Source organism: Penicillium cosmopolitanum (genome assembly GCF_028827165.1).
Source record: "Penicillium cosmopolitanum strain IBT 29677 chromosome Unknown utg000011l:1.0-3548175.0:1.0-3550911.0, whole genome shotgun sequence".
Taxonomy (NCBI): Eukaryota; Fungi; Ascomycota; class Eurotiomycetes; order Eurotiales; family Aspergillaceae; genus Penicillium; species Penicillium cosmopolitanum.
Genome location: NW_026622681.1, coordinates 241,237 through 268,707, shown reverse-complemented (window position 1 = coordinate 268,707; position 27,471 = coordinate 241,237). Strand labels below are relative to the sequence as shown.

The 27,471-nt window shown below is 52.0% G+C and overlaps 15 protein-coding genes across 15 annotated transcripts; 7 read left to right on the top strand and 8 right to left on the bottom strand.

Moving 5' to 3' along the window:
* Positions 1–462: 462 nt before the first annotated feature.
* Positions 463–1,218, top strand: N7509_011558 (alpha/beta hydrolase; the record flags this gene model as incomplete). The annotated part of the gene is made up of 1 exon (XM_056636195.1): positions 463–1,218. The coding sequence occupies one exon, from the start codon at positions 463–465 to the stop codon at positions 1,216–1,218; it is 756 nt and encodes a 251-aa protein (XP_056482225.1).
* Positions 1,219–1,460: 242 nt separating this feature from the next.
* On the bottom strand, positions 1,461–2,639 carry N7509_011557 (mRNA splicing protein PRP18; the record flags this gene model as incomplete). Its single annotated transcript, XM_056636194.1, has 2 exons — positions 1,461–1,653; positions 1,726–2,639. 2 exons carry the CDS (start codon positions 2,637–2,639, stop codon positions 1,461–1,463), a joined length of 1,107 nt encoding a protein of 368 aa, XP_056482224.1.
* Positions 2,640–3,033: 394 nt separating this feature from the next.
* N7509_011556 (SAP18 family protein) lies at positions 3,034–3,881 on the top strand (the record flags this gene model as incomplete). Its single annotated transcript, XM_056636193.1, has 2 exons — positions 3,034–3,166; positions 3,220–3,881. 2 exons carry the CDS (start codon positions 3,034–3,036, stop codon positions 3,879–3,881), a joined length of 795 nt encoding a protein of 264 aa, XP_056482223.1.
* A 549-nt stretch (positions 3,882–4,430) lies between these two features.
* On the bottom strand, positions 4,431–4,980 carry N7509_011555 (uncharacterized protein; the record flags this gene model as incomplete). Its single annotated transcript, XM_056636192.1, has 3 exons — positions 4,431–4,675; positions 4,866–4,901; positions 4,962–4,980. 3 exons carry the CDS (start codon positions 4,978–4,980, stop codon positions 4,431–4,433), a joined length of 300 nt encoding a protein of 99 aa, XP_056482222.1.
* Positions 4,981–5,447: 467 nt separating this feature from the next.
* N7509_011554 (glutathione S-transferase) lies at positions 5,448–6,363 on the bottom strand (the record flags this gene model as incomplete). Its single annotated transcript, XM_056636191.1, has 3 exons — positions 5,448–5,803; positions 5,876–6,261; positions 6,323–6,363. 3 exons carry the CDS (start codon positions 6,361–6,363, stop codon positions 5,448–5,450), a joined length of 783 nt encoding a protein of 260 aa, XP_056482221.1.
* Positions 6,364–7,322: 959 nt separating this feature from the next.
* N7509_011553 (cutinase family protein) lies at positions 7,323–8,183 on the bottom strand (the record flags this gene model as incomplete). The annotated part of the gene is made up of 4 exons (XM_056636190.1): positions 7,323–7,590; positions 7,674–7,888; positions 7,942–8,027; positions 8,108–8,183. 4 exons carry the CDS (start codon positions 8,181–8,183, stop codon positions 7,323–7,325), a joined length of 645 nt encoding a protein of 214 aa, XP_056482220.1.
* A 1,290-nt stretch (positions 8,184–9,473) lies between these two features.
* Positions 9,474–10,525, top strand: N7509_011552 (Enoyl-CoA hydratase AKT3-1; the record flags this gene model as incomplete). Its single annotated transcript, XM_056636189.1, has 3 exons — positions 9,474–9,787; positions 9,836–9,955; positions 10,012–10,525. 3 exons carry the CDS (start codon positions 9,474–9,476, stop codon positions 10,523–10,525), a joined length of 948 nt encoding a protein of 315 aa, XP_056482219.1.
* Positions 10,526–10,735: 210 nt separating this feature from the next.
* Positions 10,736–12,668, bottom strand: ugd1 (UDP-glucose dehydrogenase; the record flags this gene model as incomplete). Its single annotated transcript, XM_056636188.1, has 3 exons — positions 10,736–11,896; positions 11,973–12,388; positions 12,446–12,668. The coding sequence occupies 3 exons, from the start codon at positions 12,666–12,668 to the stop codon at positions 10,736–10,738; spliced, it is 1,800 nt and encodes a 599-aa protein (XP_056482218.1).
* Positions 12,669–13,208: 540 nt separating this feature from the next.
* Positions 13,209–14,623, top strand: N7509_011550 (glycosyltransferase family 4 protein; the record flags this gene model as incomplete). Its single annotated transcript, XM_056636187.1, has 2 exons — positions 13,209–13,463; positions 13,535–14,623. The coding sequence occupies 2 exons, from the start codon at positions 13,209–13,211 to the stop codon at positions 14,621–14,623; spliced, it is 1,344 nt and encodes a 447-aa protein (XP_056482217.1).
* Positions 14,624–14,874: 251 nt separating this feature from the next.
* Positions 14,875–15,915, bottom strand: N7509_011549 (2-hydroxyacid dehydrogenase; the record flags this gene model as incomplete). Its single annotated transcript, XM_056636186.1, has 1 exon — positions 14,875–15,915. One exon carries the CDS (start codon positions 15,913–15,915, stop codon positions 14,875–14,877), a length of 1,041 nt encoding a protein of 346 aa, XP_056482216.1.
* Positions 15,916–17,694: 1,779 nt separating this feature from the next.
* N7509_011548 (FYVE zinc finger domain-containing protein) lies at positions 17,695–18,755 on the top strand (the record flags this gene model as incomplete). Its single annotated transcript, XM_056636185.1, has 2 exons — positions 17,695–18,141; positions 18,351–18,755. 2 exons carry the CDS (start codon positions 17,695–17,697, stop codon positions 18,753–18,755), a joined length of 852 nt encoding a protein of 283 aa, XP_056482215.1.
* Positions 18,756–19,307: 552 nt separating this feature from the next.
* Positions 19,308–19,976, bottom strand: N7509_011547 (GNAT family N-acetyltransferase; the record flags this gene model as incomplete). Its single annotated transcript, XM_056636184.1, has 1 exon — positions 19,308–19,976. The coding sequence occupies one exon, from the start codon at positions 19,974–19,976 to the stop codon at positions 19,308–19,310; it is 669 nt and encodes a 222-aa protein (XP_056482214.1).
* An 833-nt stretch (positions 19,977–20,809) lies between these two features.
* Positions 20,810–22,643, top strand: N7509_011546 (rRNA (cytosine-C5-)-methyltransferase RCM1; the record flags this gene model as incomplete). Its single annotated transcript, XM_056636183.1, has 2 exons — positions 20,810–21,007; positions 21,105–22,643. The coding sequence occupies 2 exons, from the start codon at positions 20,810–20,812 to the stop codon at positions 22,641–22,643; spliced, it is 1,737 nt and encodes a 578-aa protein (XP_056482213.1).
* A 105-nt stretch (positions 22,644–22,748) lies between these two features.
* Positions 22,749–24,183, bottom strand: N7509_011545 (uncharacterized protein; the record flags this gene model as incomplete). Its single annotated transcript, XM_056636182.1, is given in 4 exon segments — positions 22,749–23,722; positions 23,774–23,884; positions 23,899–24,021; positions 24,084–24,183. The coding sequence occupies 4 exon segments, from the start codon at positions 24,181–24,183 to the stop codon at positions 22,749–22,751; spliced, it is 1,308 nt and encodes a 435-aa protein (XP_056482212.1).
* A 704-nt stretch (positions 24,184–24,887) lies between these two features.
* On the top strand, positions 24,888–27,205 carry N7509_011544 (GMC family oxidoreductase; the record flags this gene model as incomplete). The annotated part of the gene is made up of 2 exons (XM_056636181.1): positions 24,888–25,267; positions 25,321–27,205. 2 exons carry the CDS (start codon positions 24,888–24,890, stop codon positions 27,203–27,205), a joined length of 2,265 nt encoding a protein of 754 aa, XP_056482211.1.
* Between the last annotated feature and the right edge of the window lie 266 nt (positions 27,206–27,471).

Sequence of the window (27,471 nt, the reverse complement as noted above, 5' to 3'; positions counted from 1 at the left end):
AGTCACTGTAGGTCGCTCCCAAGGCTAGCTGAAGAGGATTTGTGAGAATGAGTGGATTGATTTCTTTTTCAGAAGCGGGTTTAAGCGTTTTGATCATTCCAGCAGCGTAATTTATACACGCTATAATTCAAATAGAAATTGTCAGCTCACCTCAGATCGGCTTGCTAAAGTGGAGTGACGTCCGGCCCCATCCGCATCACCACCTCACAACCCTTGTTCATCTCTTAATTCCGACTAGCATCCTGGCGGCGATCTGCACGCCACAGCACTTAAATACCAGCTTCCCTGCAAGGTGCATTCACTGCCTTTCCCTTTTGAACAAGATTAAAAATAATCCCCAAATCGTCTGCTTCCACGAAAGCTTGTGGTAGACAACTGTCACTGTCATTCCCATCGAGCTCTTCTCTTAGCACGGACTGCCCGGTCTTTATACTGCGGAACTTCAAGTTACGACAGAAAATCATGGCAAACCATAAGCCCACCGCAGTCCTCATTATCCACGGCGGATATTTTCTTCCTGCCGCTTGGGATGCCTTTGGGGATCAACTTCGCCAGGCAGGGTTCATTGTGAAGTGCCCACGTCTACCATCTTGTGGTGACAAGCGCCCGCCAGCTGCCACCATGAATGATGATATCATAGCAGTCCGTGAGGCGGTCCAGGAGCTCATTGATACGAATAATTCAATTCTTGTCTTGGCTCACTCCTACGGCGGAATGGTTGCATCAGAGGCGATCAGCCCCAATCTATACGCAAACAACGGGAAAGGTGCTGTCGGATTAATCCTCCTCAGTGCATGGCTTGTTCAGCCTGGCGATACTCTGACCGATATCATTGCAAAATACGGCTTCCAATGCAAGGTGGACCTGAGCGATAATGGAGACGGCACTTTCTTCGCAAAGAATGCTCCTGAGTCTTTCTACAACGATATTGAATCTATCAAAGCCAAAGATTTAGCTTCCAAGAACGTCACCCACAATTTGTTCGCGGCATCAGGCAAGATTTCAGGTGCACCTTGGAAGGATTTGCCCACAACATACATTTATTGCGCCCGGGACATGGCGATTATGTTGCCACTACAACAGAGCATGGTCCAGGATGCTGTGAACATGGGTGGGAAGCTGATCACCAAGACTATTGACTCGGGTCATTGTCCTTTCTTGAGTCAGCCCGAGGCTCTCCTTAGAATCGTGGAAGAGGCTGTCACGAATCTGACATGACTTGGAGCGATGAATAAAAGCGGTGTCTGATCATGATGATACCACGGAGAGAACCTTGATGAATGTTTCCAAGTTGCTATTCGTCACTTGAGGCCCCGATATTCGAATGTCTGAACTTGAATACATGTGACCTTGTTCAGTTTCAAGGGAAATGCCGTATTTGGCATATTATATACAAAGACCCCTTTAGAGTCAAACGCCAAGGGTATATTTAATTGAATCATGCGTGAGAGGCTTCAATTTTAGCCCATGACCTGGAGCTGGTCCTCAGGAGGCCAGCGCACTTGAGCAAAGCTCAGTAAACGCTTGATGCTCTGCAGATATTTCCGGGTGGCTTCGTCGCTAAGAATATGCGCTTGTTGATCACTTTGGTGAAGTTTCTCGCGGGCGGATCGCTCGTGAATACCAACCATGGTCACACCAATGGGCCAGGCACTGTAGTCAAGTTAGCACTAGGTTTCTTTCTTGGGAAGAGAAGGGAATAGAAGGGAAGGGGTTGAAACATACGCTTTACCAATGCTCACACGCAGATATGCATCGTTAGCATCAACATATTTTCGTTGCTGCGCCTTGTGCACAATCTCCACGATTGGCTCCAGTAGTCCATCCTCGAGGTCTGATTTTTCCAAGCGACGGAACAGCGGTTTCATATTCTCGCGTGACTGAAGCATGGCATTGTACGCCTGCTTTCCCTGGAAACTTTGGCGCACGCTTATATCGCGCTTTGCAAGGGCCAACTCCCATTCTGAAAGTACCATGTTGAAGTAAGAGCCAAGCTGACGCAGCAAGAATAGCCGCTCGTCCTGTTCTTTCGGGATCTTGGCTGGAATAATCATTTTCGCGCCGGGCACCGGCTCTAATATCGTGGGGATGGGGCCATCGGTGATTTTCTGCTTGGAAGCAGCCCTCTGGACGAGGCGGCGGTAACGACGAAGTCGAGCTTGATGGTTCTCGCCGAATAGGCGGGCGGGTTCATCAATCTCCCGGAGCTTTGCGAGAAGCTCATCCTCCTCAATATCCTCTGTCTCCGCATTGTCCGGTGTCTGTTCAGCGTCACTCTTAGATGGCATCTCAGGCAAGCCGAGCTTTCGTCGTCGTTCACGTTCAGCGGCCTCCTCTTCCTCCTCACGTCGTTTCTTTGACTCCTCGGCAAACTTGCGCTTCTTCTCCTCGCGTTCTCGCTTGCGAGCGGCCTCGTCCTCTTCCAGCTTGCGTTTGTTGGCCTGGCGCTCTTGACGATCGCGCTCTGCTCGCTCCTGCTCCTCGTTGTAGGCTGCTACTCGAGCTGCTTCGACTTCCCCTCGGCGCATATATTTCTTCGTAGGTTCGGGGGTGTTGTCCTTGTCTTTACCAGGGCCAGATGACTTTGAGTCACCCTTGGCCTTGGAGATCTCTTTGGACATGAGAGCCGCAAAGTCCATCGTGGCGGGTATGGGAGGATGTAGGTTTCCGATCAGTCCTCGTCACTTCAATTCCAAGCTTAATTCAGTTCACAGTGTTGCGTAGGTGTAGGTGAAGGTGAAGGTGAAGGCGAAGGTGTAGGCGTGGAGGCGGAGGTGAAGTTGAGGAGGAAAGATTTCGCCGAAGGCAGAGCCCGCATTGGGGGATTTCTCCAACTTCAACTTCAACTCAACTTCTCCTCCACTCCAGCCACTCCTCCCACAACTTTCGCTCTTTGTCTCCCCCACAACACCGAATCTCCAGTCATTTGATCTTTAAGACCACTTTTTCCGTTATAGCAACCTTCAACTACCTGTTTTCGACAATCAATCTACCCCCAGCGTCACACGCGACACATCGCGCGCTGAATCCACCATGCCTGGTCCCTCACGAGAAGCCCCCAAGGCAATCAACCGACAAACCACCACGCCATTTCATCTAAAGCTCTTCTACCGAGCAAACAACTACCACCATCTCTCCGATTATAACACGCCTGCACCATCCCGACGTGGCGGCCCCGTTAGCGGACCAAACGCCATTCGCGCACCCTCTCCTCCCCAGCTGCTACACCACTGCCCGCGCATCTGGAGATCTACACCTGGCAATCCTGCACGCTTCGCGAGTTATCACAGCTTCTCACTTCCGCCCTGCCTTCATTACTTCCAGACCCGCCTGTTGGTACTCGGCTTTGCTATCGACTGGTGTTCCCTGATGCACGCGGTGCGGCGATGATGGGTCCCGATGCGCGCGGGAAATATACGAGTCGCGATCTGGGTACTGTGATCGTGGGACCGAGGGATAGTCCGTACCGGGGTGATGAGGATGCGGATGATCGAGCGGAGGCTAGGCCTCGCGCTGGTCCGCCGAGATTCACGGGCTCCGAGACCGATAAGACTTTGCAGGATGCGAGGTTTTTGATTGGGGATTATGTGGAGTGTGCTATTCTGCCTCCTCTAGACGATGGGTCAGTTGCGCCGCCTCTCCGGGGCAGTTCTGGTCCGCCGCCGCTCGGTGGAGGTGGAGGAGGTGGAGGTATGCGTGCTTTCCGGGATAATGGATTCCCAAGGCCTGGTCGTGGTGGGCGAGGTGGTGATCGAGGAGGTCCACCTGCTTTGCCAGTGGGGGATTGGAAGCGTGGAGAGAGACTGCCAGAAGGGGGAGGTAGAGGAGATCGTGGGGAGCGAGGCGGCCGAGGAGGTCGTCGTGGCTGGAACCCTTATTGAGGAGATGGAAGGACACAATGACGTTCAATCAGAATTAATGAGGACGGTGTGAAATGTGCGGAGGGTGAACGATGTACGATAATCTCCGTAAAAATATCAGAGAGCTACGGCCTACTGTGGTCGCTCATCTACCTTCTCTACACTTGGCTCGTGGCTAGTGAGAGGCTCCGCATAGCATCTACAGCCACGCAATACAGATAAACATACCTGTACTGGTCTTGTGAAGGCCAAATATCCTGATCTCCAGGACAAGCACCGTAGCAGCAACTCTCCGAACAATGTCATGGTTCATTGAATGGGAGCTTGATGTCGCCGGTAACGAGCCGTTGCATATCGAGACGCGGAGTCGGAGAGTGAGACAGAAGAAAAATCAATGCGGTATATGCTCATAGTAAGGTACATAGCCCTTGAAAAGCGGGCGCCAGCCGAATAAAAAAAGAAAGCAGTTTTGGCTCTCCATGCAAAATGGTGGGGAATATCTCCGTGATCGCATGTCGCTCTCACCACTTCGCTGCTCCTAGCCAATTCAAATCGTCGTTCAGAAACAATCTACCACTCGACCATGGTGTCTCCCTTGCGCTTGCCACGGAGTTCGAACAGGCCCTGCGAACTGTTAGCGAAGTTCCCCGCAAATTGGTCTCTTCCCTTGCCCCGAGTGGGGAGGTCGGGTCTACCTACCTCGGTCTTGTAGGCGACGAGAGTCAGCGTAGCAGGGATGGCGATGGCATAGATGATGGAGGTCCAGGCGTGACGCGGGGTCCACTTGAAGTACTTGTAGCGGTTGGCGTTGAGCTCTGGGTGGTCTGTTAGTAACTGCTTTATGAGGGGTGTGCGACCAGCCGCGCCGGAACTCCAAGAGAGCCGCTTGAGCGGAATTGGGTGGTCAAGCAGATTTAGATATGCACGACAGCTCCGTCATGCTTTTAGGGAACTCTTGAGTTCTCGGAGTGTCGGGTTGGATTGAAGATGGGGAAGGGCATGTACCGTAGTATTTCTGGAGCGCCGGGTCAAGGACCAGAGCTGATCAATGGGTTAGCAGGAGGATACTGCGTAGGTCAATCGAACATGAATCAGACTCACACTTGCTGGGGCCGGCCATGATTGCAGGTGGAAAGGAATTGATTGACGGTCTTCGTCTTTCGTCGCTGCTTCAAAGTGACGCTTGCCGTCGAAGTGCGCGGTCATGTGGGATGTGTCAGCAGTCACGTGTACATCAATGGTGACGGTAATCACAGCAGTAACTGGCAGTTATCATGAGATGTTTCTTCTCTTTTCAAATGGATCCATTGAATGACGCTTACGATATATGCAATAACCAACTCAAGGTTTCTCTTGGATCATGTTTCTACGGAGAAAACGGGGAGATGCAGGCAGTTCCACCGTTGATTTGGATCTCACCAATAAGCAACCCGCTAAATAAGCTTCCACAAGGGGTGCAGAATACATCTTTAAACATTTCAAATAGGTCATATCTGGTCATATCTGACATTTGATCAAATAGGCTGGTGATGCCTAGGGTATACATTCATAAATAGTACAAGATGACATTTTTTTCATTTCCCCCTCTTACATAGAAGCCGAGAAGGAGCCCTCAACTTCCTCAATCTTAGCCACAGCCTTCTTATAGCCGTCAACCTCCTCCAATCGCTTGGCGTAGGCTCCTAGAAGAGGGTACTTCTCCTTCGCCTTCTTTTCCTGCAACACACGGCCACTGGCGGCGATCACCGGGAAACTGATCAAGATATCCGCTGCAGTCAGTTCCTTGCCACACAGGAATGGGCCACCCTCGGGCGCAGTCTTGAGCTGATCCTCCAGGAAAGTCAGGTTGCCGTCGATGTTGCGAGTCAAGAAGGCGGCCTCGACTTGCGATGCGACGATGCTGGTGATGGGGCGGACGAAGAACGGAGGTGACTTGCGAATAGCTGTGGGTGGAAAAAGAAAAAGTATTAGCGCATAAACTAGAGGTCATGCGATGCGAAAAACAGATCACTCACTGTCATTCACAAGAGTCATCACCAAGAATGGCATCAAGCTACCTTCCACATAGTGCATGAAGTAGCGATAGCGCATCCACTCCTCAGTCTCGCCGCCGACCTTGCCCTCTTGGCCTTCGGTATAGCGAGTGGGTACCAGGGACGGCCGCGCTTGAGCAAAGTGGTCGACGAGGTACTCGACAATCGCGCCAGACTCGGCCAGCACGAGGGGCTTGGAGGCGCCGGGAGCCTCGACGGTAATGACAGGCGACTTGCCCAGCTGATGAACTTCCTTCAGCTCGGCGGGCGCAAGCTTGTCGGCGCGGCGTTTGAAAGTCTTGAGCTCATATTTCAATTTCAGCTCTTCCAGCAGCCAAAGAATACGGTGGCTTCGAGATTGCTCGAGCCTGGTGTGCGAAAAGTTAGCGGGCGGCTGAAAAATGAGAAATGGCGGGCGCAGCTCCATACCAGTAAAGGGTGATCTTGCAGCCCTGATTGTAGTCAGTCATGGTGATGGGAATATTAAATGGAAGAGCACAAAATGGCCGGTATGTGTAAGAGTAAGACTAGGAAATATTGAAAGAGAATTGCGCGGATATGAAGAGTTATAAGAACGATGATGCAATAGAATGGCCCGAGGCTCGATTGATAAGGTGAAAGCCGAGCTTTGGATCTGCAGTTCATGTGAGACCCATTTTCCCCTCTAAAATTCATCTTTGGTTGGTCCCACGGTCTGGATCGCCCTGCTTGCTAAGATCCCTCGTTCTCGTTTACGAATATATCCTTGTTTCTCAAGGTTTCTCCCCGGCGATCTTTTCGCTCTCCCGAGGTTCTCCCTTTAACCAGACAACCCCCCGCATTGCAACATGGCTTTCTAATAGAACAAATGTATACAACGCAGATAATTTCCTACTCAATTTCTCCTCGTTTCTTTCTCATCCATATCCAAGCCTATTATCTTCCTTTTTAACCTGGGCGTGAGCTAATTGCCTATTTCGGCATGCTGTGCGAAGTGGCGGCCTACACGATCTGACATGCACAAGTCGTTAACAAATACGAAAGAAGTATGCATACAAATATATAATTGAAGATTTCAATTTATATCTCGAAAGTCCTTTCCATTCGAAAACGGAAGGAGAATCCACATTGTCCGTCAACGCACCGACACTAGTAGTTGCTGTCAACGGGATGAATACTAGAACCCAACTCAAGTTCTTCAGTTTTGAGCTTGCCTGCAGGCCGTTCGATCGATCTTGATATACTATATTCTTTGAATTCACACTTAATTCAACTGCCGGAAATTAATCGTAATTTAACATCAAAATAGCATCACACTATAAATTATCAGAAATATCAAAACGTCTTGGAGCTCTAGCCAACCATACACGTGGAGGAATTCAAATGCGATCTACATTACCCCTCGCTACCTCATAACAACTTGAAAGTACTAATTCACCCCATCAAACTCTTAAGAAGAGAGTTTGGAGAGCAAGAACTGGCTGGCATCGCCAGTGTTTGCGACGTATGTGAAATGGGCGGGGCCGACGATCAGTGTACCATCGCAGACCATGTCTCCCATAGCACAGTAGATCTTGGTCTTTTCCTTGGGGAAGTTTGCAATCCGGCCATGCTCCTGGGCATTGCGGGTGTATCCAAAAAGCACAACACCCTTGATTTTCTCCTTGACGTTGTCGGGAAGCTTGGAGATCGAGTCATCCATAACTGCAGTTCCTTGACTATAGCCATATATCATTAGCATATTTGACAAAAGAGAGAAACTAATTGAAACATCCAAGATGATTTCCATGGTATCACTCACCTATATCCGCCTGCAACAATCTGCGTGTTGGGGCACTTGCTCACTGCCTGCTTGAACAGACCTTCCGCTTCAGCAATCGCAGCCGGGGAGGTGTTGTCAGGAAGAGCATTGGATATGAGGTCGGCTGTGTAGGCCGGGCCAACACCCTGGCAGGCAACCTGCCCAGCCTTGGCCATTTTCAGGTCATTGCAGACAGCAGGTCCGGTAGAGATTCCCTTCGCTACACTTAGTGTCCGATATTGTTCATAGAAGCAGATCATCGACGCACCAATAGACCAGGCTCAGTGGAAGCACGGGCGAAGACGAAGGTAATTGGCTTGCAAGAGCCATCCCGAAGCTCGTTACCACTCGAAACTGGAAGAGGAATCAGTAAATTCTAGTAGGGCTTAGAGGTTGAGTAGATTCTTCGAAACTTGAATTTTTGGGTGACTTACATTGGCGTTCTTGGAGGCCCATGGGGCTTGCGGCGGCCGCGCCAGCAAGGACCAGAGTAATAAGACGAAGCTTCATAATAGCCCTTTTCAAAGAATCGACTTGTTGAAACTAGAGCTAGCGATTTTTCTGCTTCTCGAAGGTCATTCTGCCGGGGATATCGAGTTTTTTATATTCCAGCGTTATTTATGCAGCCCAATGGAATACTTTTCGGTCGATCTAAAGAAGCCCGTAAAATGAATTGAGTATGCCTTTTATACCTACTAATCCGAATTATCTGTCTGCGGTGGTAAGAAGGAAAGGGTTCAGGAACGCCGTTTCATGTTGTTCTATGGTTCGTTTCGGAGATCACTTTCTGGGTATACTGTGGGCCACAAGGTCCAAGAATTCCGCTTTAAAGCCAACTCCTAGGATTTGTATGCGCTAAACTAAGGCTCAGAATCGCATTTAATTACTTATTTACATTGGCGGGTTCTACTAGCCATGTGGCCCTGAATTTAGGGCCGGAAGATTCACTAAAATAGGTCGACTTAAAATTGGTCGATACGGTAGCCTTACAAGGACCCTGAGTTCGTTCAATGCCGCGTGGGATAGTTTATTTGTAACTTTTTACCCATTTCTATGCTTGAGTAGTGAATTTGATCTATAATAACCCCTGTTGTACCACTAGAAATGGTAGATGGTCCGTCCAGGGGTCAAGGTCAACTAAAGTCGTCTTGAGTTTCTGTAGTGTCTCATCGCCTGGTGTTCGTAGATCCATTCATTATATCTAATTCAAGTTCTATAGGATTTTCCTCGGCGTATATCTTCGCACGATCTCGCTTGCGTTAGAAACAGATTAAATTTGAGGGTGTAATTGAGCAGGTCATAAATTCGATATGGAAAACAGGCTTCCTATATATTGAGATAGTATGAGTAGTAGTATAAATCATCACGTCAGAACGTCTCGGCTCATTACTATCTGAAACTAATATACGTCAGGCATTGGAGAATATTAGCTCTGGACTCGAAGATATGTACTACGGTTTACTTGGGGAAGTCGGCCAAAGTCACAGTACACACAACCAGCATTGCCTTACTTGTCAACAATTAGGTGCAATAGTTAATAAACTCTGTTAAAGCTCTGATAATTATCAAGTTTACCAGATAATCATTAGTCTAAAACTAGAAGTTCTGATACTGTATGCATGTGTCAACCTCTCCGCACCTCCGCGGGATGATCAACTTCGATAGCCGAGGCACTGGATCCGCTTCACGTCTCTAAACAAGGGGTATAATCAACTACATGGCGCTGCTTAACTACAACAAAGAAGTCTGGATATTAATTTCTATCACTAACTGCAACACAGTTAGGTAAAATTTAACAAAATGCCGACCGCTACCATCGACCTTCCGGTCTCATACGAAGCCCTCGAGCTGACACATATCAAACTCTCCCACTATCCGCTCGGTGGATCTTCTGTCACGCCAGTCGTCCTCATCACATTGAACCGACCTGAGAAGAATAATGCATTCACCCCGCAGATGGCGGATAGCCTGACCCAGGTGTTCAACTTATTTCATATCGATCGTCGGGTCAAAGCCGTTGTGCTCACCGGAGCTGGGAGGATGTTCTGCGCTGGATCCGATCTCGAGATTGGATTTGGTAATGGAGGGGGAAGAGCTGTTGATTTCCGCGATATGTATGCAATATAGCAGTCCCCAGTCTCATTTTAGAGAGTGCTGACCAGGTTCACCAGTGGAGGGCGAGTTGCGCTGGCAATGCATCGATGCCACAAACCCACCATTGTCGCACTTCAAGGCTCCGCCGTGGGTGTCGGCATGACCATGACTTTACCAGCTGCAATCCGGTTAGTTTGTTTGTATATCCCATAATTAGAGTTGCTCCTCGTCTCACACCGTGCAGGATCTGTCATGAAAAGAGCAAGTATGGGTTCGTCTTCACCCGGCGGGGGCTGACGATTGAATCCTGCGCATCTTACTTTTTGCCTCGCTTGGTGGGATTCTCCAAGGCAATGCATTTAATTACTACTGGTGGCGTTTACCCTCCGCAGAATCAGTATTTCGGTGATCTCTTTACCGAGGTTCTCCCGGATGCAGCCCAGGTACTGCCACGCGCGTTGAAATTGGCACAAGATATTGCGGAGAATGTGAGTCCATTGGCATCTTCGATGAGTCGAGCCTTGATGTGGGAAGGTCCTTGTTCTCCTGAAGAAGCGCATCTCCTAGAATCGCGAGTTTTCCATCATATGGTTGGGCAGAGTGACTATAAAGAGGGAGTGGGCTCGTTCTTGGAAAAGCGCAAGGCTCAGTTTGAAACGGATCCACGAGAGGATTGTCCTTCTGATTTTCCATGGTGGCCAGAGACAAAGATCTCTCTTGAGCCGAGTGCGTCGAAGGGGTCAAGTTCTAAATTATAGTTGATATATGGTAGTACTAGCAGTACTATATATTTAGCTACTTCCAACTACTACCTGTATTAGTACTACTAATAGTACCGTTTACTTTGAGAACCTGGAAGAGAAAATGAAAACAAATCAATACAATCTCGTTCTAATTCGTATATACAAAAGATTCCCGATCCTCCATTATTACTCCGAGTACTAGTAGTTATAATATGTAGGACTACTCTACTGTTGTTGTCCCGCCCTCCCCACCGCGTCAAACCGCAGACCAAATTTCTCCAACTCCGCGTCCAACACTCCTCGACCATCAAACACCCATTTCGGCTCCTCCATGCTGTATGCGATACGAGGCCACTCAATGGCTTCGCTCTGTGGCGCCAAAATCATGTGGCAGTCTCGACAGTCGCCCGCACATTTAGCCTGTGGTGCCAGTTGATACGAGACACCCGCATGTGTCCAAGTGCGAGCCCCGGCATAAGCAGTGCTAGTGCCAGCGATATCGCAGCCACCAACCGAATCCGAGCCCGGTCGCATAGAAGACCTCTTCGACATACGGAACTGGTCACAATCGGTCACCACCAGCACGGCGTGTGCATGCGAACAAGCCAGATACGGATCGGAGTGGATCTTGACAATGGATCGGTCGCCGTGTGGTACTTGCGCGATAGCGGGCTCCAGTTCGCGAAGAATGTCTTCCTCACGACAATACGGGTCGAAGATGGTGATCTCTGCCGGGCGCTCCTCCAGGAGTATACGAATCACGTCGACTGCTAGCGACTCGCGCGTATCGCCTGTGTTCTTCTTAAAGGCGAACCCAAGAATCGCCAGCTTGCGTCCGACGAGATTCCCGTCAAATCGATCAATCACCCTCCGTGCGAATCGCTGTCTCTGCCGCTCATTGATCACAGTGATCTGTTGCCAATAGTGTGCCTCCTCGCTCAGGCCCAGCGATTCACAGATCCAGCAGATACTCGCGATATCTTTTCGAAAGCATGAGCCGCCCCAGCCCAGCCCGGCTTTGAGGAATTGCGGTCCGATTCGTACATCGCGACCGATCGCGTCGGAGATCTCGTTGACATCTGCTCCCGTCTTCTCACAGATAGCACTGATCGCATTGATGCTGCTGATTCGCTGTGCGAGCATGGCGTTCGCGACGAGCTTGGCCAACTCGGACGACCATGCGTTGGTTTCAAGGATGCGGTCGCGAGGCACCCAGGCAGCATACAGATTGGTGAGGGTCTGGGCTGCCTGACGACCAGAGGGAGTCGGGGCTGAACCGATCAAGATACGGTCTGGTGTAGTCAGGTTCTTAACGGCGGAACCTTCTGCGAGGAACTCTGGATTGGATAGCACCTCAAACGGCACACCCGGTCGCAGAGTCGAAAGCTGGACGACTGTCAGATGAATTACTCGGCACGAGGCGCAGTGGTAGCTACCATTTTCCGAACACGCTCGCGGGTACCCCCGGTACGGTACTTTTCTCCACGATAATAGCCCCTGGCTTCGCATGTACTGCGACTTCGCGCATCGCTCCATCGAAAACTGTCATGTTCGTGGCACATCCAGCCCCGATGCCGAACATCTTGGTCGGGGTGTTGACAGCCATTAAGATAATGTCCGCCCGGGCGATAGATTTGGCCGACTCGCAAGTGAAGAACAAGTTCTGGCGACGTTTTGTGGGCATCGACGAGAGAGAGAGGATTGGTTCTTCCGTCATTTCGGCACCATCGCGTACAATACGCACGACGGTGTCTAGCCCTGGCTCATGGACGGGCAGATGAGGGGATTCCCATCTTTGAATTCGCGATGGATCCTTGTCCAACACTTCTACTGTGATTGCTGGATGATGGAGGGCGAGCACCGCGGCCGTAGGACCCCCTATTCGCCATCAGTCTTGTTTGGTCCTGTTCTTCGAAGAAGGATTTTGATGCCTACCCACGTACCCCGCGCCCACCACGCATATATTCCTTATTGACTCGGTTCGGCGAGAGTCAGAGAGCTGGACATGACCTAGCTTGGTGTCATCTCCCTGGGCTGGCCTAAAAAGAGGACTTGCGCCAGGGGTGGTTAGATTGGTCAAATAAGAGGTCGTTGAGCTGGGGCTGCTCGAAGTTGTCTCGGAGACAAGACCCGTTGAGATATCCATGATAGATGTCATGCTTCCAAGGTTGACTAGAAGTGAATCACCTGGGACTCGGACTGGGAGAGGTGAAATTCTTCCAAAGGTGCAAAGTTGGGAGTATATTTAGTATGTATGGGCTCTATACTCCGGGTGCAGCACACCATGCGGTACGCCATGACCAAATTTGATCCTCTGATCAACCAAGACCCCTCCAAAATCCAAGCTTTGCCCTTTCATGCCTCCTGATCAAATCAGGTTGAATCCAGTCAATTTGCGCCTTTGCCCACGCGTTCCGCGCTGCATTGCGACTGGCCGCTAAGCAACACTCCTCAGCGGCCGCTCAAGGCACGTGCGGGCGATCGCCCTAACTGCAACTTTGATGAGGAGAGACTATCTTTTTCCCCTGCACTACCTGCACTACACTACCACTTTGAAATGTTCTGCGTGATAACATAATTAACATTCCATTGGAGATAGCGGGGTCCGGTGGAAGCCCTGGAGAAAGGTTATATCTTTCTCCTGCTTCGAGTTCTCCTTCTTTCCTCCCCCCGCCACCATGCACCCACCACCTTCATCATGGATTCCGACTCCCACGCCAACTTCCCGAGTATCCTCAAGGGCAAGAAGATCCTTCTAGCCACTGAGTCCTGGGGTCCAGTCAACGGGGTCAGTCGTACCACTCGCAGTCTCGTCGAGTACCTCCGCGATAATGGCGTCGACCTTATCCTTGTTGCGCCCGATTTCAAAGGCGATACTGCCAAACAGTCTACTCAAGTCTCTGGTGAACGCCGCCTACCCGGTTGCGCCTTGCCTTACAATCCCGACTTGACCGTCGTATATCCATTCCATCTGCGCGAGGTCTACCGACAAGCCTTTGAACCGGATCTGATCTATCTCGCCAGCCCCGCTTCCCTGGGCTTCCAAATGCTGCTGCAGATTCGCCAACTGCGCTCCCCACCCCGGTCCTGCTCAACTTCCAAACCGACCTCTCAGCATATTCTGAGATCATGCTGCCCGCGCCTCTAGATCGGTTTGGCGTCTGGCTACTGGCTACCGTGCAGGGATTTCTATTCCGAACAAGCGCCGTGCGCACTATCTTCTACCCATGCTCTGCTATCCGGGGTTATCTCGAAGGTGCTGGAGCTCCAGCTGACCGAATGGTCAAGCTAGGTCGTGGGGTCGACACGACGCTTTTCACGCCAGACCAGCGTGACGCTTCCTTCCGCCGGGAAATCGCACCTAATGGCGAAGTCATTCTTCTCTGCGTGTGTCGCATCGCCCCAGAGAAAGGCTTCGAGTTCCTCGCGCAGGTCGCGATGCGCCTTTCTTCGGAAAAGGTTCCCTTCAAGCTGCTCATCGTGGGTGGGAATCGCAACCCCGTGGTTGAGAGTCGAGTCCAGCGTCTCTTCGACCCTGTTCGTCGCCATGTGGAGTTTACCGGCTTTCTGACTGGCGCCGCTCTTGCCCGCGCATACGCCTCGGCGGACCTCTTCCTGCACTGCTCTGTTACTGAGACGTTTGGTCTGGTCGTCTTGGAGGCGATGGCTAGTGGGATTCCCGTTATCGCGCGCGATCAGGGTGGGCCCTCGGATATTATACTTCATGGAAAGACGGGGTATCTTGTTCCCCCGAACGATCTCGAGCAATTCACCTCATTGACCCGACAGGTGGCTCGTGATACTGAGCTCCGGAGCTCGCTTTCTGTTGCGGCGCGTCAATTTGCGGATGATACGACCTGGGAGAAGATCAATCGTCGTGCAGCGTGGCAGATGGCTGATGCTTTGGTCCAGACTGACCAAGAGGCACACGGTTCGAGACCTCCACGACCAACTGTTCTTGCCTCTGCCATGGAGCAGTTCCGGCTGATTTTTGCGGTGGCAATTGTCTATGGGATGTGGTTGATTGCGGTGGTGCCGCTGATTGTTCATGGTAATCGTCTGCTTCCTCGGGCTTGGATGGCTGTTCGGCGGCAGTTGGTCGCCAGGATTTGATTTCTGGTGCGTTTAATGCTGCGTTATGTGAATACCCATGCCCATCCCTATACCCGTACGCGTACCCAATACCCAGTTCCAGTACATTGATAACATGAACCCGTTGCCTCTTTGATTATGAGTTATTATATTATGTTATACACTAGACTACTACTGTCATGATTATGATTAATTATAATGAAATATCACTGCCCAGCATGAAACACCTAACTCCCAATCCTATGATGCTAGTCGCGCTAAGAGGTTCTCAACTACAAGCGCACGGGAGCCGAATCCTCCTTCACCAAAACATGACCATGCGCGACGAGCGAATTGGCACATTTCCGCGAGTTCACAAAGTCATCTAGATTTCCCAGCGTCACACCCGCAATCTCGGTCAAGGCTTCCTTAGTAAAGAACCCCTGGTGCGAGCACACGATTACGTTGGGGAATGTCAACAACCTTGCGAGTACATCGTCATGAAGAATTTCACCCGAGTGATCGTTATAAAACAATTCACTCTCTGCCTCATACACATCCAAGGCCAACCCGCCGAGCGTCTTCGTCTTCAAGGCAGCAATCACCGCACTACTGTCAATTAATCCACCACGGGATGTATTCACCAGGATGGCGCCGGGTCGAATCTTGGCCAGGGTGTCGGCATTGATCAAATGGCGGGTCCCCTCATTCAATGGACAGTGCAGACTGACGACCTCACTCTCCCGGAGCAAGGTATCTAGATCGACTAGTGTGCCATACGGGCGGAATTCTTCAGCGGACGCAAAAGGGTCGTGCGCGACGATGCGGCATCCGAAGCCCTCGAAGATCCGCGCGGTGGCCAGCCCGATGCGGCCGACGCCGATTAATCCGACGGTCTTGCCGTGCAGAGTGGAGCCGAGCAAGCCCTCGATATTGAAGTTGCCTTCGCGGACGCGATTGTAGGCGCGGTGGGTGGCACGGTTGAGGGTTTGAACGAGGGTGACGGCGAATTCAGCGACGGCTTCGGGGGAGTAGGCGGGGACGTTGGCGACGAAGAGGTTGAGGGATTCGGCGGTTGGAAGGTCGACGTGGTTGAAGCCGGCACAGCGAAGGAGAATGGCTCGAACGCCTGAGGCGTGGAGGGCGTGCAGGACGGGGGCGTCGAGGGTGTCGTTTACGAAGACGCAGACGGCATCGGCGTCACGAGCGAGGGAGACGGTTTCCTGGGTGAGGGCGAAGGAGTGGTAGTCAATGTGGAGGTGGGGATATGTCGGGCGGGTTGCCTCGAGGTAGACCCGATCGTAGGATTTGGCGCTGAAGACGGCGAGTTTCATGGTGATGAGTATGGAGTATGGAGTATACTTTGCTATACTAGTATACAGTATCCGTATTAGTTACTAGTACTACTGGAATGAGATCTGATCGGAGTATATATCCGATGTCTAAGTTTATGGGAAGGTTAAGAAAAGTCATGACGCCATGGTTAGAGTAGGATACATTATGGTTCGAGTGAATGGAGAAGAAAAGATGGAGTCAAGGTACATCTTTGACGTACATGTACATGTACATCACCATGTGTCAACCCCAGATCGCAGGGCTGGCATTGGATGCAAACGGAGACCGAGATGCGGTGTGAGTACCCTAATGTACATACGGGAGAGTAGGAGTAGGAGTAGGAGTACTCCGTACTCCGTCCTCCGTACTCTCCTCTTAAGTGAAACAACTAATATAGACTATACATATGTACTACTCCGTATTCTGTAACTCCTCGGAGGACGCATTTTTGAGTAGAGTACTCCGTCCGAGTACTCCTCCTGCTCCTACCCCAACCTCGTTAGCGCTCGGACACACTCCAACTCGGTCAACGCCCGAATGTGAATGCTTCTGGATGATTTCCGCATCCTACCATGACCCGCTCCCCGCCCCTCCTCCGCCCCTCCGCCCCTCCACGATTCGCCTCTTTCTCGTTGTTGTCTGCAGGAGTTTACAAACCTCGATCGATGATTGGCTGGGGTTCCGCGGAGCCGGCCCGTGCATTCCCGAACCGGTGGACAAGGTAAGAATTCCACCAATCAGAGGCCGTTGATAAGGGAGGAACGCCACCGTTTTGTGGTTGGTCAGTGTGAGGCGCTAGTGAACTCTACTTACGCTTACCCAAGAAGGTACACACCAGTACGGAGTACGGAGTAAGTATGTACAGTACACCTAGGGTAGAGTAGAGTACAAAGTACTCGACTTGACTCATTTACAGAGAAAGTATAAGTATACCACTGTATACTACTGTATACAGGTATACAGGATTCTACTATACTAGTATAGTCATGATGTTAGCTTGACTTGTGTATACAGAGACATACTGTACACCGGATCCGATGGGGCGGCACAAGTGGGCCGCGACTCGAGGGGTCGGGATCTCACATACGGGATACAGTAGTATCACTAGATCAATATTAGCCTACAGTGTACTCCGTACATACACTGTAGTAGTGTGCACTGTAGCTACACTAAGTGTATACGAGAGTAGTATGCTACTAGCACATGCCAACCGGGTTGCCAACCGCGTATTGGACACACCGACACCGCCAGTTGGTGTTGGTGTTGGTGGTGGTGGTGTCGGTGTGTCCAAAGTACTCTTCTCTTCCTCTCATTCTCTACTTTTCTACTCCGCCCCTTCCTCCTTCACTTCTCCCTTCCTTCCACCACCACTCCTCTTCTCTCCTCTCCTCTCCTCTTCTCTACATCCTCTACTCTACCACAAAGTAAACATCTACTTTACTACAGAGTAGACTACTCTAATCCACTCCGAGTATACTCACACCTCCCATTCACCCGATCGGCATCTCCAACGGATCCGCAACGTCCCGTCTCCACTTCGTTCGGCCATTCACCGCGCGCGCGTTTGCCTTCGCTTTGCCCCCTCGACATCACCACTTATGGCTCTCCTTTCCTTAAGTGCTCGTGTGCCCGGCATCCTCTAATTCACTAAACACCACTCTCTCACCACACCACTCTCTCACCACACCACTCTCTCACCACACCACTCTCCCACCACCACCTCCTCTCTACTCTCTCTCCTCTCCTCTTCTACCACTACCACCCACTCACAATTCACAATGGCCACTTCTGTTGTCACTGCCACTCCCGGTGCCAACCAAATCTCCGTCTATGGCCACCCTTCTCCCACCAACTCTACTACCAACTCTACTACCAACTCGACCACCACAACTCCCTCAAATAACTCGCCCACTTCTCCCCGTTTGACCACCGCCTCTCTCCACCAACTCCCTCTTCAGTCGCGCCAGCTGCGTCCCCCCAAGGGCCCCCTCTACGTCCCCGCGGCCCTTCGCCCGACAGAGCGCCCGCAAAAGTCCTCCCCCATTACTCCACCCCGGAGTGTGCATGGATCACTGGACAGCCTCAACGAGGACACCGAGCCGATTAGCCGACGCTCCACTATGGAGAGCAACTCGAGCGGTATTAGCAAGTCAGCCGAAAACGAGTGGATGAAGAATGAGTCCCTCGGAGAAGTGACCGGCCACCCCACGAGGGACCACTGGAAGGTGAGTTAAAACTGATCTCTGATTACCCTGCATGCCCCTCCCTCTTTATATATAAATCCCGGTGGCTGGTTTGAGATGGCGTATGCGCCGCTTAGAATGTCGTGTGCGCGCTCGTCATGGATGGCGTGCTCATGAAACAGTCTACCCTTACCCCAACCACACATCATACATCACGCATCTCTCAAGAATCCCCATGCTGATCATTTCAGGCCGACTCTGCCTCTCCCAACTGCGATTCTCCCACCTGCCGCTCCTCTTTCGGCCTCTTCCTGCGCCGCCACCACTGCCGCCATTGCGGCCACGTCTTCTGCTCCTCTCACACTCCGCACATGGTCCCTCTCGACCAACATGCTCGCTTCCACCCGGAGGGCTCTGCGTCCCGGGCCTGCGACCTGTGCTGGAGTGCCTACTCGCGCTGGGAAGAGACCCGCACCAACCGCCTAAGCAAGATTCAGAACTCGATCGATGCGAAGAACATCGAGGGCGAGACGGAGCACACCGAAGACTTGGCTGCTTGCGAGATGAACGGTACTGCTGCCCTCCGGGCAAATCTCGGTCAAACGGCGGAAGTTGCCGCCAGTGTTCCCCGGGACTGGAACTGGAGCACTTTCTGATTGCATTCACTGCTCAGCTTGTCTCTCTTCTGCGATCAGCTGGCTGGTGGCAGTATCATTTCACTTCGACTCCTTGAACCTCTTTTCCACTTTTTTTTTTTTTTTTTTACCCTTCTTGGGTTCAGATCCGACAGTCCGGACTGTCGGTCCTGTTGACCCTGTTTTATGCGACATGGAATGGAGTTTTGACCCGGGCATCATTTTTTGTCTTGTTTGCCCAAGTTGCTTTGATTTTAATTCGGATTGGCTGTCATGACTCCTCACCCCAAATAGAGAGGATTGTCGCACTTGGCATTGCCTTGATTTCTGCTTGCTTTGCGCTTGTTTTTGGGTTTGTGTTTACATCTACGAATGTGTTTGTTTGATCAGGATACCCCGTCATGTTTCGAGTGGCGACCTCGTTTTGTCTTTGTTTCTGGCTCCTGGTCCTGATCCTGATCCGCCGGAAACCGGCTCATCGCTCGATGCTAGTCCAGTTAATTTATGATTTTCGCTTATCCCAATTCCAATCTCGAGTAAACGGTAGATCTATCAACCTGCAGGCTGCGGCTACTACGCAAGAGGAATCCGCTTAAACATTCCAACATGCTCAATCCCCTCCTCATCCCATCTGCCCAAGGACTCATCCGTCTGAAAGCCTTGTCCCTGGTACATCCGCTCCACATCCACCTGCGCATGAACAAGCACCAACCCTTTCCACGACCCTAATCCCTCTTTCAAATGATTCCCCTCCCGCCCCGCCACATCACGCATCGCCGCATTAATCTCGCCTGCATGCGCACTCGCCCATTCCAGCGCCGTATCAACGAGCCGTCGGCCGAGGCCGAGGCCACGGTATTCCGGAACCACGGCGACCCGAGTTAACTTGATGCACGGCTCATGATTCCAATCCCATTCTGGGAGCTGCGGGCTTGTTCCCGGATGTGTGAGGTGTTCGTGGGGTGGTTGGGGTGGGGGGACCAGACGGATGACTGCGATGGGTTGGTCGTTGCTGTTGTTGTCGGTGATCACCCAGTGCCAGCTCCGGGGATCGTCAGAGTCGATTTCGGCAGTTGCAGAGCAGTTTTGTTCGTCGACAAAGACGCGCATGCGGACTTTCATTGCCTCGTTGAAGGTTTGTGGGTTTTGGTTGGTGGTTGTGGTTGATGTTGGGAGGGCGAGGGGGGTGTTTGGGCCTGGTGGTGGCTGCATTGAGGTTGTGAAGGTTGGATTGGAGGCCATTTTGGGTGGGCACGCAGGCTGGCAGTGGTGATGTGAGGGAGATGGAGAGGAGAGTATACAAGTGGTGCAAAAGTATTGTTATCAGTTCGATTACCCCAAGGTACGCTCAGGGAGTCCCGAGGTCTGTGCTGGGTGGATCCATGGTCGATGCGCTGAGGTACAAGTAGAGTCATACTAAGAGTAGTTCATAGAATTATTCTCTACCGAGGTAACTGATACTATACTAGAGTTCATCTATAGTTTCAATAAGGTATATAAGGTACTGGTAGTATACTAGGACTACTACTCAATGAGTCACTCCAATTAGCAATCCCATGGTATACTCACTCCACAGCCTGGTATCATAGGGCAGTAGAAGTCAGTTTTACCCATTATCTGCTTCAAATTCCCATTCATCAAATACCTAGCAAAAGCTGTGAATTCATCTGGGCAAGCTACTAATAGTAGTCTTGCTGGTTTATACTGCTTATTTGTAGTGGTAGCACTGTCAGTCACATGACCATGTTGTATACTAGCAGTATCCGTATAGAATATATAGTATAGTGTATGTATATTCGTTATCGCCAGTTCTAGCTCCACAGCATCTTCCTATATAGTCTCCTACAATAGATATCCCCATTCTCTATAGTATACAAGTATACTACTACTCTAGTAGTACTCCCTGAATCCGCGGAATACGCGGGACTCTCCGCAGTGCAAACAAACCAAACAAATTTTTATCTCGCGGCATCTTCCATCCAAATTTAATCCAACTTCAACTTCACTTCATTTCATTTCAATCCACCTTCAGTCAGGCCCAGGCCTAGGTTTCTACCCACCCAGGACTTACTTAAATGTCCCTCTACTTCGATGCGGAGGCCATCCTGACCGCACCAGCCTCTGGTGGCTCCTTCAAATCTCGCATCTACAGCGCCCGCGATCTCCGAGCCAAACCGGCTCAGATCTATGCCCTCGTCAGCGAAGCCGCGAAATGGGACACCATCCTGGCCGAGGTGATTGAAAATGCCGACATCCTGAGTCTGGAGCGAAAGGTGAGTCTTGCGTCTGCATTTGCATCTACATTTGCAATCTCTTGGAGTTGCATCTTCCATCTTCCCTCTCCAAGTCCGCTGACAACCAATCACCCAGCTCAACCCTCTTCTCGCCCTGCTCCTCGTCCATGACCACCTCCTCGCAAAAAGGGGCATCGCTGCCCCAGCCACACACCCGCTCCGTCAAGCGGTCGAACGTCATAAAGTCCGATTGAAGGCCGAGTTCACCAAATCGCGCGTACGCCGCGGCTGTGGCTCCGTCGAACAGCTCAAGACGAAGATTCTGCGAGAAAAGCGTGAGGCGGATGGCTCGTCTCATTTCGTGTACCCACGCTGGGTGCGCGTCAATAATATCCGGAGTACCCTGGACGGCCAACTTCGCACGACATTTGCTGATTACCGACAAGTGGACTCCTTGGTGCAATTAGCACCTCCGGATGAAGGCCAGCCGAAGCAGAAGCTGCTGTATCGTGATCCGCATATCCCAGACCTCGTGGCTGTTCCGTACGGGGCGGATTTTACTTCTTCGCCGGCTTACAAAAATGGTGAGATTATCTTGCAGGACAAGGCTTCTTGCTTTCCTGCTTATCTGTTGCTGGGGGATCGGGGTGCGGATGATCCTTGGGTGGGGAATCTGGTGGATGGTTGTGCTGCCCCGGGCAATAAAACTACACATATGGCATCGTTGGTCGCGAAGCAGAAGCAAACCGGCCGGAAACAAATCTTTTCTATGGATGCGTCAAAAGTGCGCTCGAAAACTTTACACAAGATGGTTTCTCTGGCGGGGGCGGAATCGATGGTGACAATCCTTCAAGGGCAAGATTTCCTGGCCCTGGATCCTCAAGAGGAACGTTTTCAAGATGTGTCGGGTCTTTTGCTAGACCCTAGTTGCTCCGGTAGTGGAATCATCGGCCGGGACGATGTTCCAGATCTCACGCTGCCCAAGACCAAGACCAAGGTCGCTCCGGGAAAATCACAGGGGAAGAAGCGCAAACGCCAAGCTGATGACGAGGAGGATGCAGGCGAGAAATCCAAGGTGACGGTGGGAGCCCCAACTGTGTCGCCCTCGGATGAGAACGATACGCCTGACGGGGTCATGGACCACGATCGGCTCACCAAGCTGTCCAACCTCCAAGCGCGCATTGTGGAGCATGCTCTGAGCTTCCCCGCTGCCACTCATGTCACATACAGCACCTGTTCGATCCATCTTATGGAGAACGAGGCTGTTGTGGCTCGGGTCCTGGCATCGGAGGTCGCACAGCGACGCCGCTGGCGACTTCTGCGGCGCGACGAGCAACCGGCCGGGCTGCGCAAGTGGAAACATCGCGGAGTTCGACGGGATCGGGAGAATGGAGAATCGGGCGGGAGTCCTGCGGAGGTTGATCTGCCCGAGGAGGCGCTGGAAGCCTGTTTGCGTTGCTGGGCCGGCGATGCAGAAGGATTGGGTGGATTCTTCGTCGCTGGGTTTGTCCGTGACGGTGAAGACGACGAAGACGAAAGAGGCGATGAGACATCATTCCAGGTGAAAGGGAAAGGCATGGTTCGAGCTGCAGCCGCCGACAAAGACAACCCACAAGAAGTGGAGGACGAAGGAGATGATGAAGATGAAGATGACTGGGAGGGGTTCTCCGATTAAAAACATCCACACCACCAGTTATAAAGAAAAAAAAATGATACTGGTCTAAGTCCTCTATTTGTATCATATATCGTCAGTGATGGAAAGGCCTGGAGAATGCTTCGTTCAGAGGAAATTGCGAGCCCGATTATGAACTCTTTGGCTCGTGTAGAGGTCCAGTTTGATGGCAAAAAGGACAGGCTCCAATCCATTGTCGCCATTCGGCTGCAGTTGTAGTTTCCACTGCGCGTTGCGAACGAGCCAACGGGCCCCAGCGGGGGTTTCAGAACGTTGGCGCTTAGCGGGAGGCTCAGCCTCATCGTCTTTGAGCCCGGCTAGAACCAGGGCGAACTGGGGATCGTTCTCGCCGTCGACGTTCAGATCTACATCTCGACCAAGACGGACCTTGACTGGCATCCCGCTGAGCTGTTGCGGATCCGGCAGATCAATCTTCTTGCCAACCACTTGTAACAGATTGGTCATGCGAGATTTGAAGTTGCCCAAAAAGTCCGCTGCGAGTATTGGGCCCCGGCGATCAATAATGGCGGCGTCGTCTCCAGTTTGCAGAATCAAATCGGCCGGTTTCTCGTCGACATGGGGACGAGCGTATCCGACCAAGCCGAGGATCGGCGAGGCAGGTTTATCGGGAAAGAAATGAATACCAGACGGTCGTATATCCTCGAGACGAATTGTGACTTCTGGTCGCTGGGTGAAGGGATTGATGGAAAGGTTGTGGGGGATGAGTTTCTGTTCAACGCCGCGGAGGTGGAAGTAGCGACAATCGCGTAGTAACTCTGCGCGGTGTTCCTCGTTTCGAATATGCAGCTGGTACCCACGCAGGATATGCAAGAGATCGGCGAACACATCAGCAGAACGATTGGGGACACTCGGGGGCGTGATGGCGGGTGGACGGAGGAGACCGGTGCGATCCAAGCCGGGGAAGACTTCAGACGGGGAGGCGAAAAAGGCACCAAAACCGAGAGTAAAGAAATTTGGGGAGTCGCCAGGGCCCGAGAATATATCACGAGGGATTTCGAAGTGACGGTCACCGATTTGAATGAAGATTTCGGACTCGAACAGTTGGGACATCAGCCGGGGCACTGTGCGGGGTGTTAGCCATACGCGCGACGGGGCCAGAGGAAATAACGTACAGCTGTAGAACTGGGAGTCGGCGAAGAGCTTCACGAATTGCGGTCCATCGCGTGGACGGACGTGGTAGCCTAGGTGCGTCAATCCGAGTTCATGGGGGTATGAGGGGAGCTCTGGGTGAAAGTACCTTGGAGATGACGCGCAATATCCCGGAAGGTGACCGGGTCGCGGTCGATATAGAGGGTACGACAATTGGAGGCATCGCTGGCGCGTACTTGTTCTTCAAAGAAGCGAGAGAAGTAGGAGGGGGCTATTGGGGGTCAAATCAGATCCGAGGTGGAGATGGGGATGGGGATGGGGAGATATGCGGACCGTCGGAGGCGATGGAGGCACCCGACAGGCGAAAGAGATCGGAGCCAATCTGAATGGAGAAGACCTTTTCAGGGGGAAGAGAACAAGCAGATCCCGACATGGGGGTGGGATGGGAGTGCTCGAGTAACCTAGGAGTAACCTGAGATCGGAGATTGTAGAGGAAAGGTTCCTATTGGAGGTGAAGGTGAAGGTGAAGATGAAGTTGAAGGCGGAGAACCTCGTGATCCTCGGGCCTCGTGCCTTCTTCCACCCTCACCTCACCTCACCTCACCTCTTCATTTCCACTTCCTCCCTCACATCAGCCCATGTCAGCCATATCAGCCATTGGGATACTATCCATACTATCGATCCTCCGTACTATCCGGAGTATAGGAGTATGGTCCCAGACTCCCTCGTCAGGACAGTTACTTCCCAGATGAGACTAGTTTATTGCCAGCTTCACATGGCGTCCAAACTCGGTTCTCACCATTGCTGCCCATTGGCGCGCTTGACCCACGCTGCTCCAGCCGATCGACATTCAACCGAGGCTCTATCCACTACCTTCCTTTATCATCACTACCACCTGGGGCACAAACTGTGAAAGCACTGAAATCATAGAAGAAAAAAGAGGGCCTAAGAGTTGGAATGTGGGGAAAGCTACTTTCACACCCGGTGTGAGTGAGTGTGATCTGGGCTGTCTGAGTCTTGATCTGGCCGAACCGCTCAGTCACTACCGATATATCTCCGCGTTTCCCCCTCAATCAGCCTCTGCCAGTGTACGCTAGTTGAGCCCTGGAGATACTCCATAATCAACTTGAACTTGCCATGGCCAACCAACTTGAAGCAGAGTCGGCTTATTCGCCCCGGTCAGTCTCGCTGCCTCCTGCTCCAGATGTCAAATTCTGGTCGGAACAACAGTGGACAACCCTCTTCGCCCTGGCCGATGCAGTCATTCCGTCCATCCGCACTGCTGCCACCGTCAACTCCTCCGCAGACAAGGTCATCTCAACTGGGGAGTGGGATACAACCATTACCAAACTGTCCACCTTGATTCCAGGCCCGGATGCCGCAGCCCTCGCCAAAGAGTACCTCGAGGAGGATGTCTCCTCGAATCCTATCTTTCGTGCCACCGTTCAACGGATCATCGGCAACCATGTTCATGAAGAGGGAAAGAATGGGTTCGGTCTCGTATTGAATGCTCTTAAGTACGTTTACACCGACACTACGCATAATTGCATCCCCATACTGACTTTGATAGCTCGCGAGCTGGCTCGCTGATCTTGACGGGATCCACGACTCCCATTCACCAACAGCCTATCGCCTTTCGAGAAAAGGTCTTTCGGGGATGGGATACCTCTCGACTACCCCCGCTGCGTGCGGTATATCGAGGGCTGACTGCTACGGTCAAGAAATCCTGGGTCATGACCAGCCCGACCATTGGCCGTGTGCTCGGATTCCCGCGAATCCCCGTACATGGAAAGCCCACTGATGGATTCCCGTTTGAATTCTTGCAGTTCCCGGCCGGTGATAAACCCGAGACCATCGAGACTGACGTGGTCATCGTGGGCAGTGGTTGCGGTGGTGCCGTGACCGCGAAGAATCTGGCGGAGGCAGGCCTCAAAGTGCTCGTGGTGGAGAAATCCTACTCGTACTCGAGCCAGCACTTCCCAATGCCCGCTAACGAGGGCTATGTAAATATGTTTGAGAATGCTGGATCCAGCATGAGCGATGATGGCTCCATGGCCGTGCTGGCAGGCTCAACGTGGGGAGGCGGCGGCACTGTCAACTGGTCCGCATCCTTGCAAACCCAAGCCTACGTTCGTCAGGAATGGGCAGATGCCGGTCTCCCCTTTTTCACCTCCCTTGAGTTCCAGAAGAGCTTGGATCGTGTGTGTGACCGCATGGGCGTGAACACCGAGAACGTCCGACATAACTATGGTAATAATGTGATCTTGGAGGGCGCACGCAAACTGGGCTACGCCGCCGGCACGGTACCTCAAAACACCGGGAATGGGGAACACTACTGTGGTTACTGCACACTGGGATGCCATTCAACCGGCAAGAAGGGCCCAACGGAGTCCTTCTTGACTGATGCCGCTGAGGCTGGCGCGATCTTCATCGAGGGATTTCATGCCGACAAGGTGGTCTTTACCAAGGAAAACGGCAAGCGGAAGGCCAGCGGCGTGCAGGGAACCTGGACCTCTCGAGATTCTTATCTGGGCCTACGCGGCGAGGGTACAGTTCAACGTAAGGTCAACATCAAGGCCAAGAAGGTTGTCATCTCATCCGGAACGCTGAACAGCCCTCTGTTACTGCTGCGAAGTGGCATCAAGAACTCTCAGATTGGCAAGAATCTCTACCTCCATCCTGTCATGCTAGGTGGCGCAGTGTTCGAGGATGAGGTCCGTCCATGGGAGGGCTCAGCATTGACCACCGTGGTGAACGAGTTCGAAGACATGGATGGCAAGGGCCACGGTGTGAAGGTCGAGGCCGTCGCAATGATGCCATCTGTCTTCATCTCAGTTTTCCCCTGGCGTGATGGATTAGACTATAAGCTGTGGGCCGCCGGGATGAGCCATAGCACCAGCTTCATCACCCTGACCAAGGACCGCGATGCAGGCCGTGTCTATCCCGACCCAGTCGATGGACGTGCCCGCATTGATTACGCCGTGTCACCATTTGATCGCAAGCATATCGTGGAGGGACTGATCGCCTCGGCGAAGATTGCCTACATCTCCGGCGCCAAAGAGTTCCACACAACCTACCGCGACCTGCCACCATTTGTCCGACCAGACCCGTCCAGCACCGATGCACCGGAAGGTACCAACGATGCGGCTCTCCAGAACTGGATTACAGAACTGCGTCAGAAGTGCCCGCTCAACGCGGAACGGGCCTTGTTCGCCAGTGCTCACCAGATGGGTACATGTCGCATGGGCAAATCTCCCAAGTCAAGTGTGGTCGATCCAGACTGCCAGGTCTGGGACACGGATGGACTGTACGTGGTGGATGCGTCGGTCTTCCCCAGTGCCAGTGGAGTGAATCCGATGGTGACCAACATGGCCATTGCAGACTGGGCGAGTCGCAATGTTGCACGGTCGCTGGGTGAGCCACGCAGTGAAAGAGGCGGCCTCGCTCGTCTATAGCGGGTCCTTGTATATGACTACCAGTATCTTTTTTCTTCTTATTATTTTGCGGTTTTGCGGCGCGATTGATCCCCCTGATAGCCGATTTAGCTGTTGATGTTTGCGATTTTAATACATCCATGCATATATGATTTATTCGAAGCCTACGAGTATGGTAGCTAACAATATTGAGCAACTTAATCTTGGATGTCAACTGAGTGCTCCGTACTCATTCCGCTCTGCTTTGCTGGCATCTCCACCTCCTCCTCCACTCGATCCACTTTGCT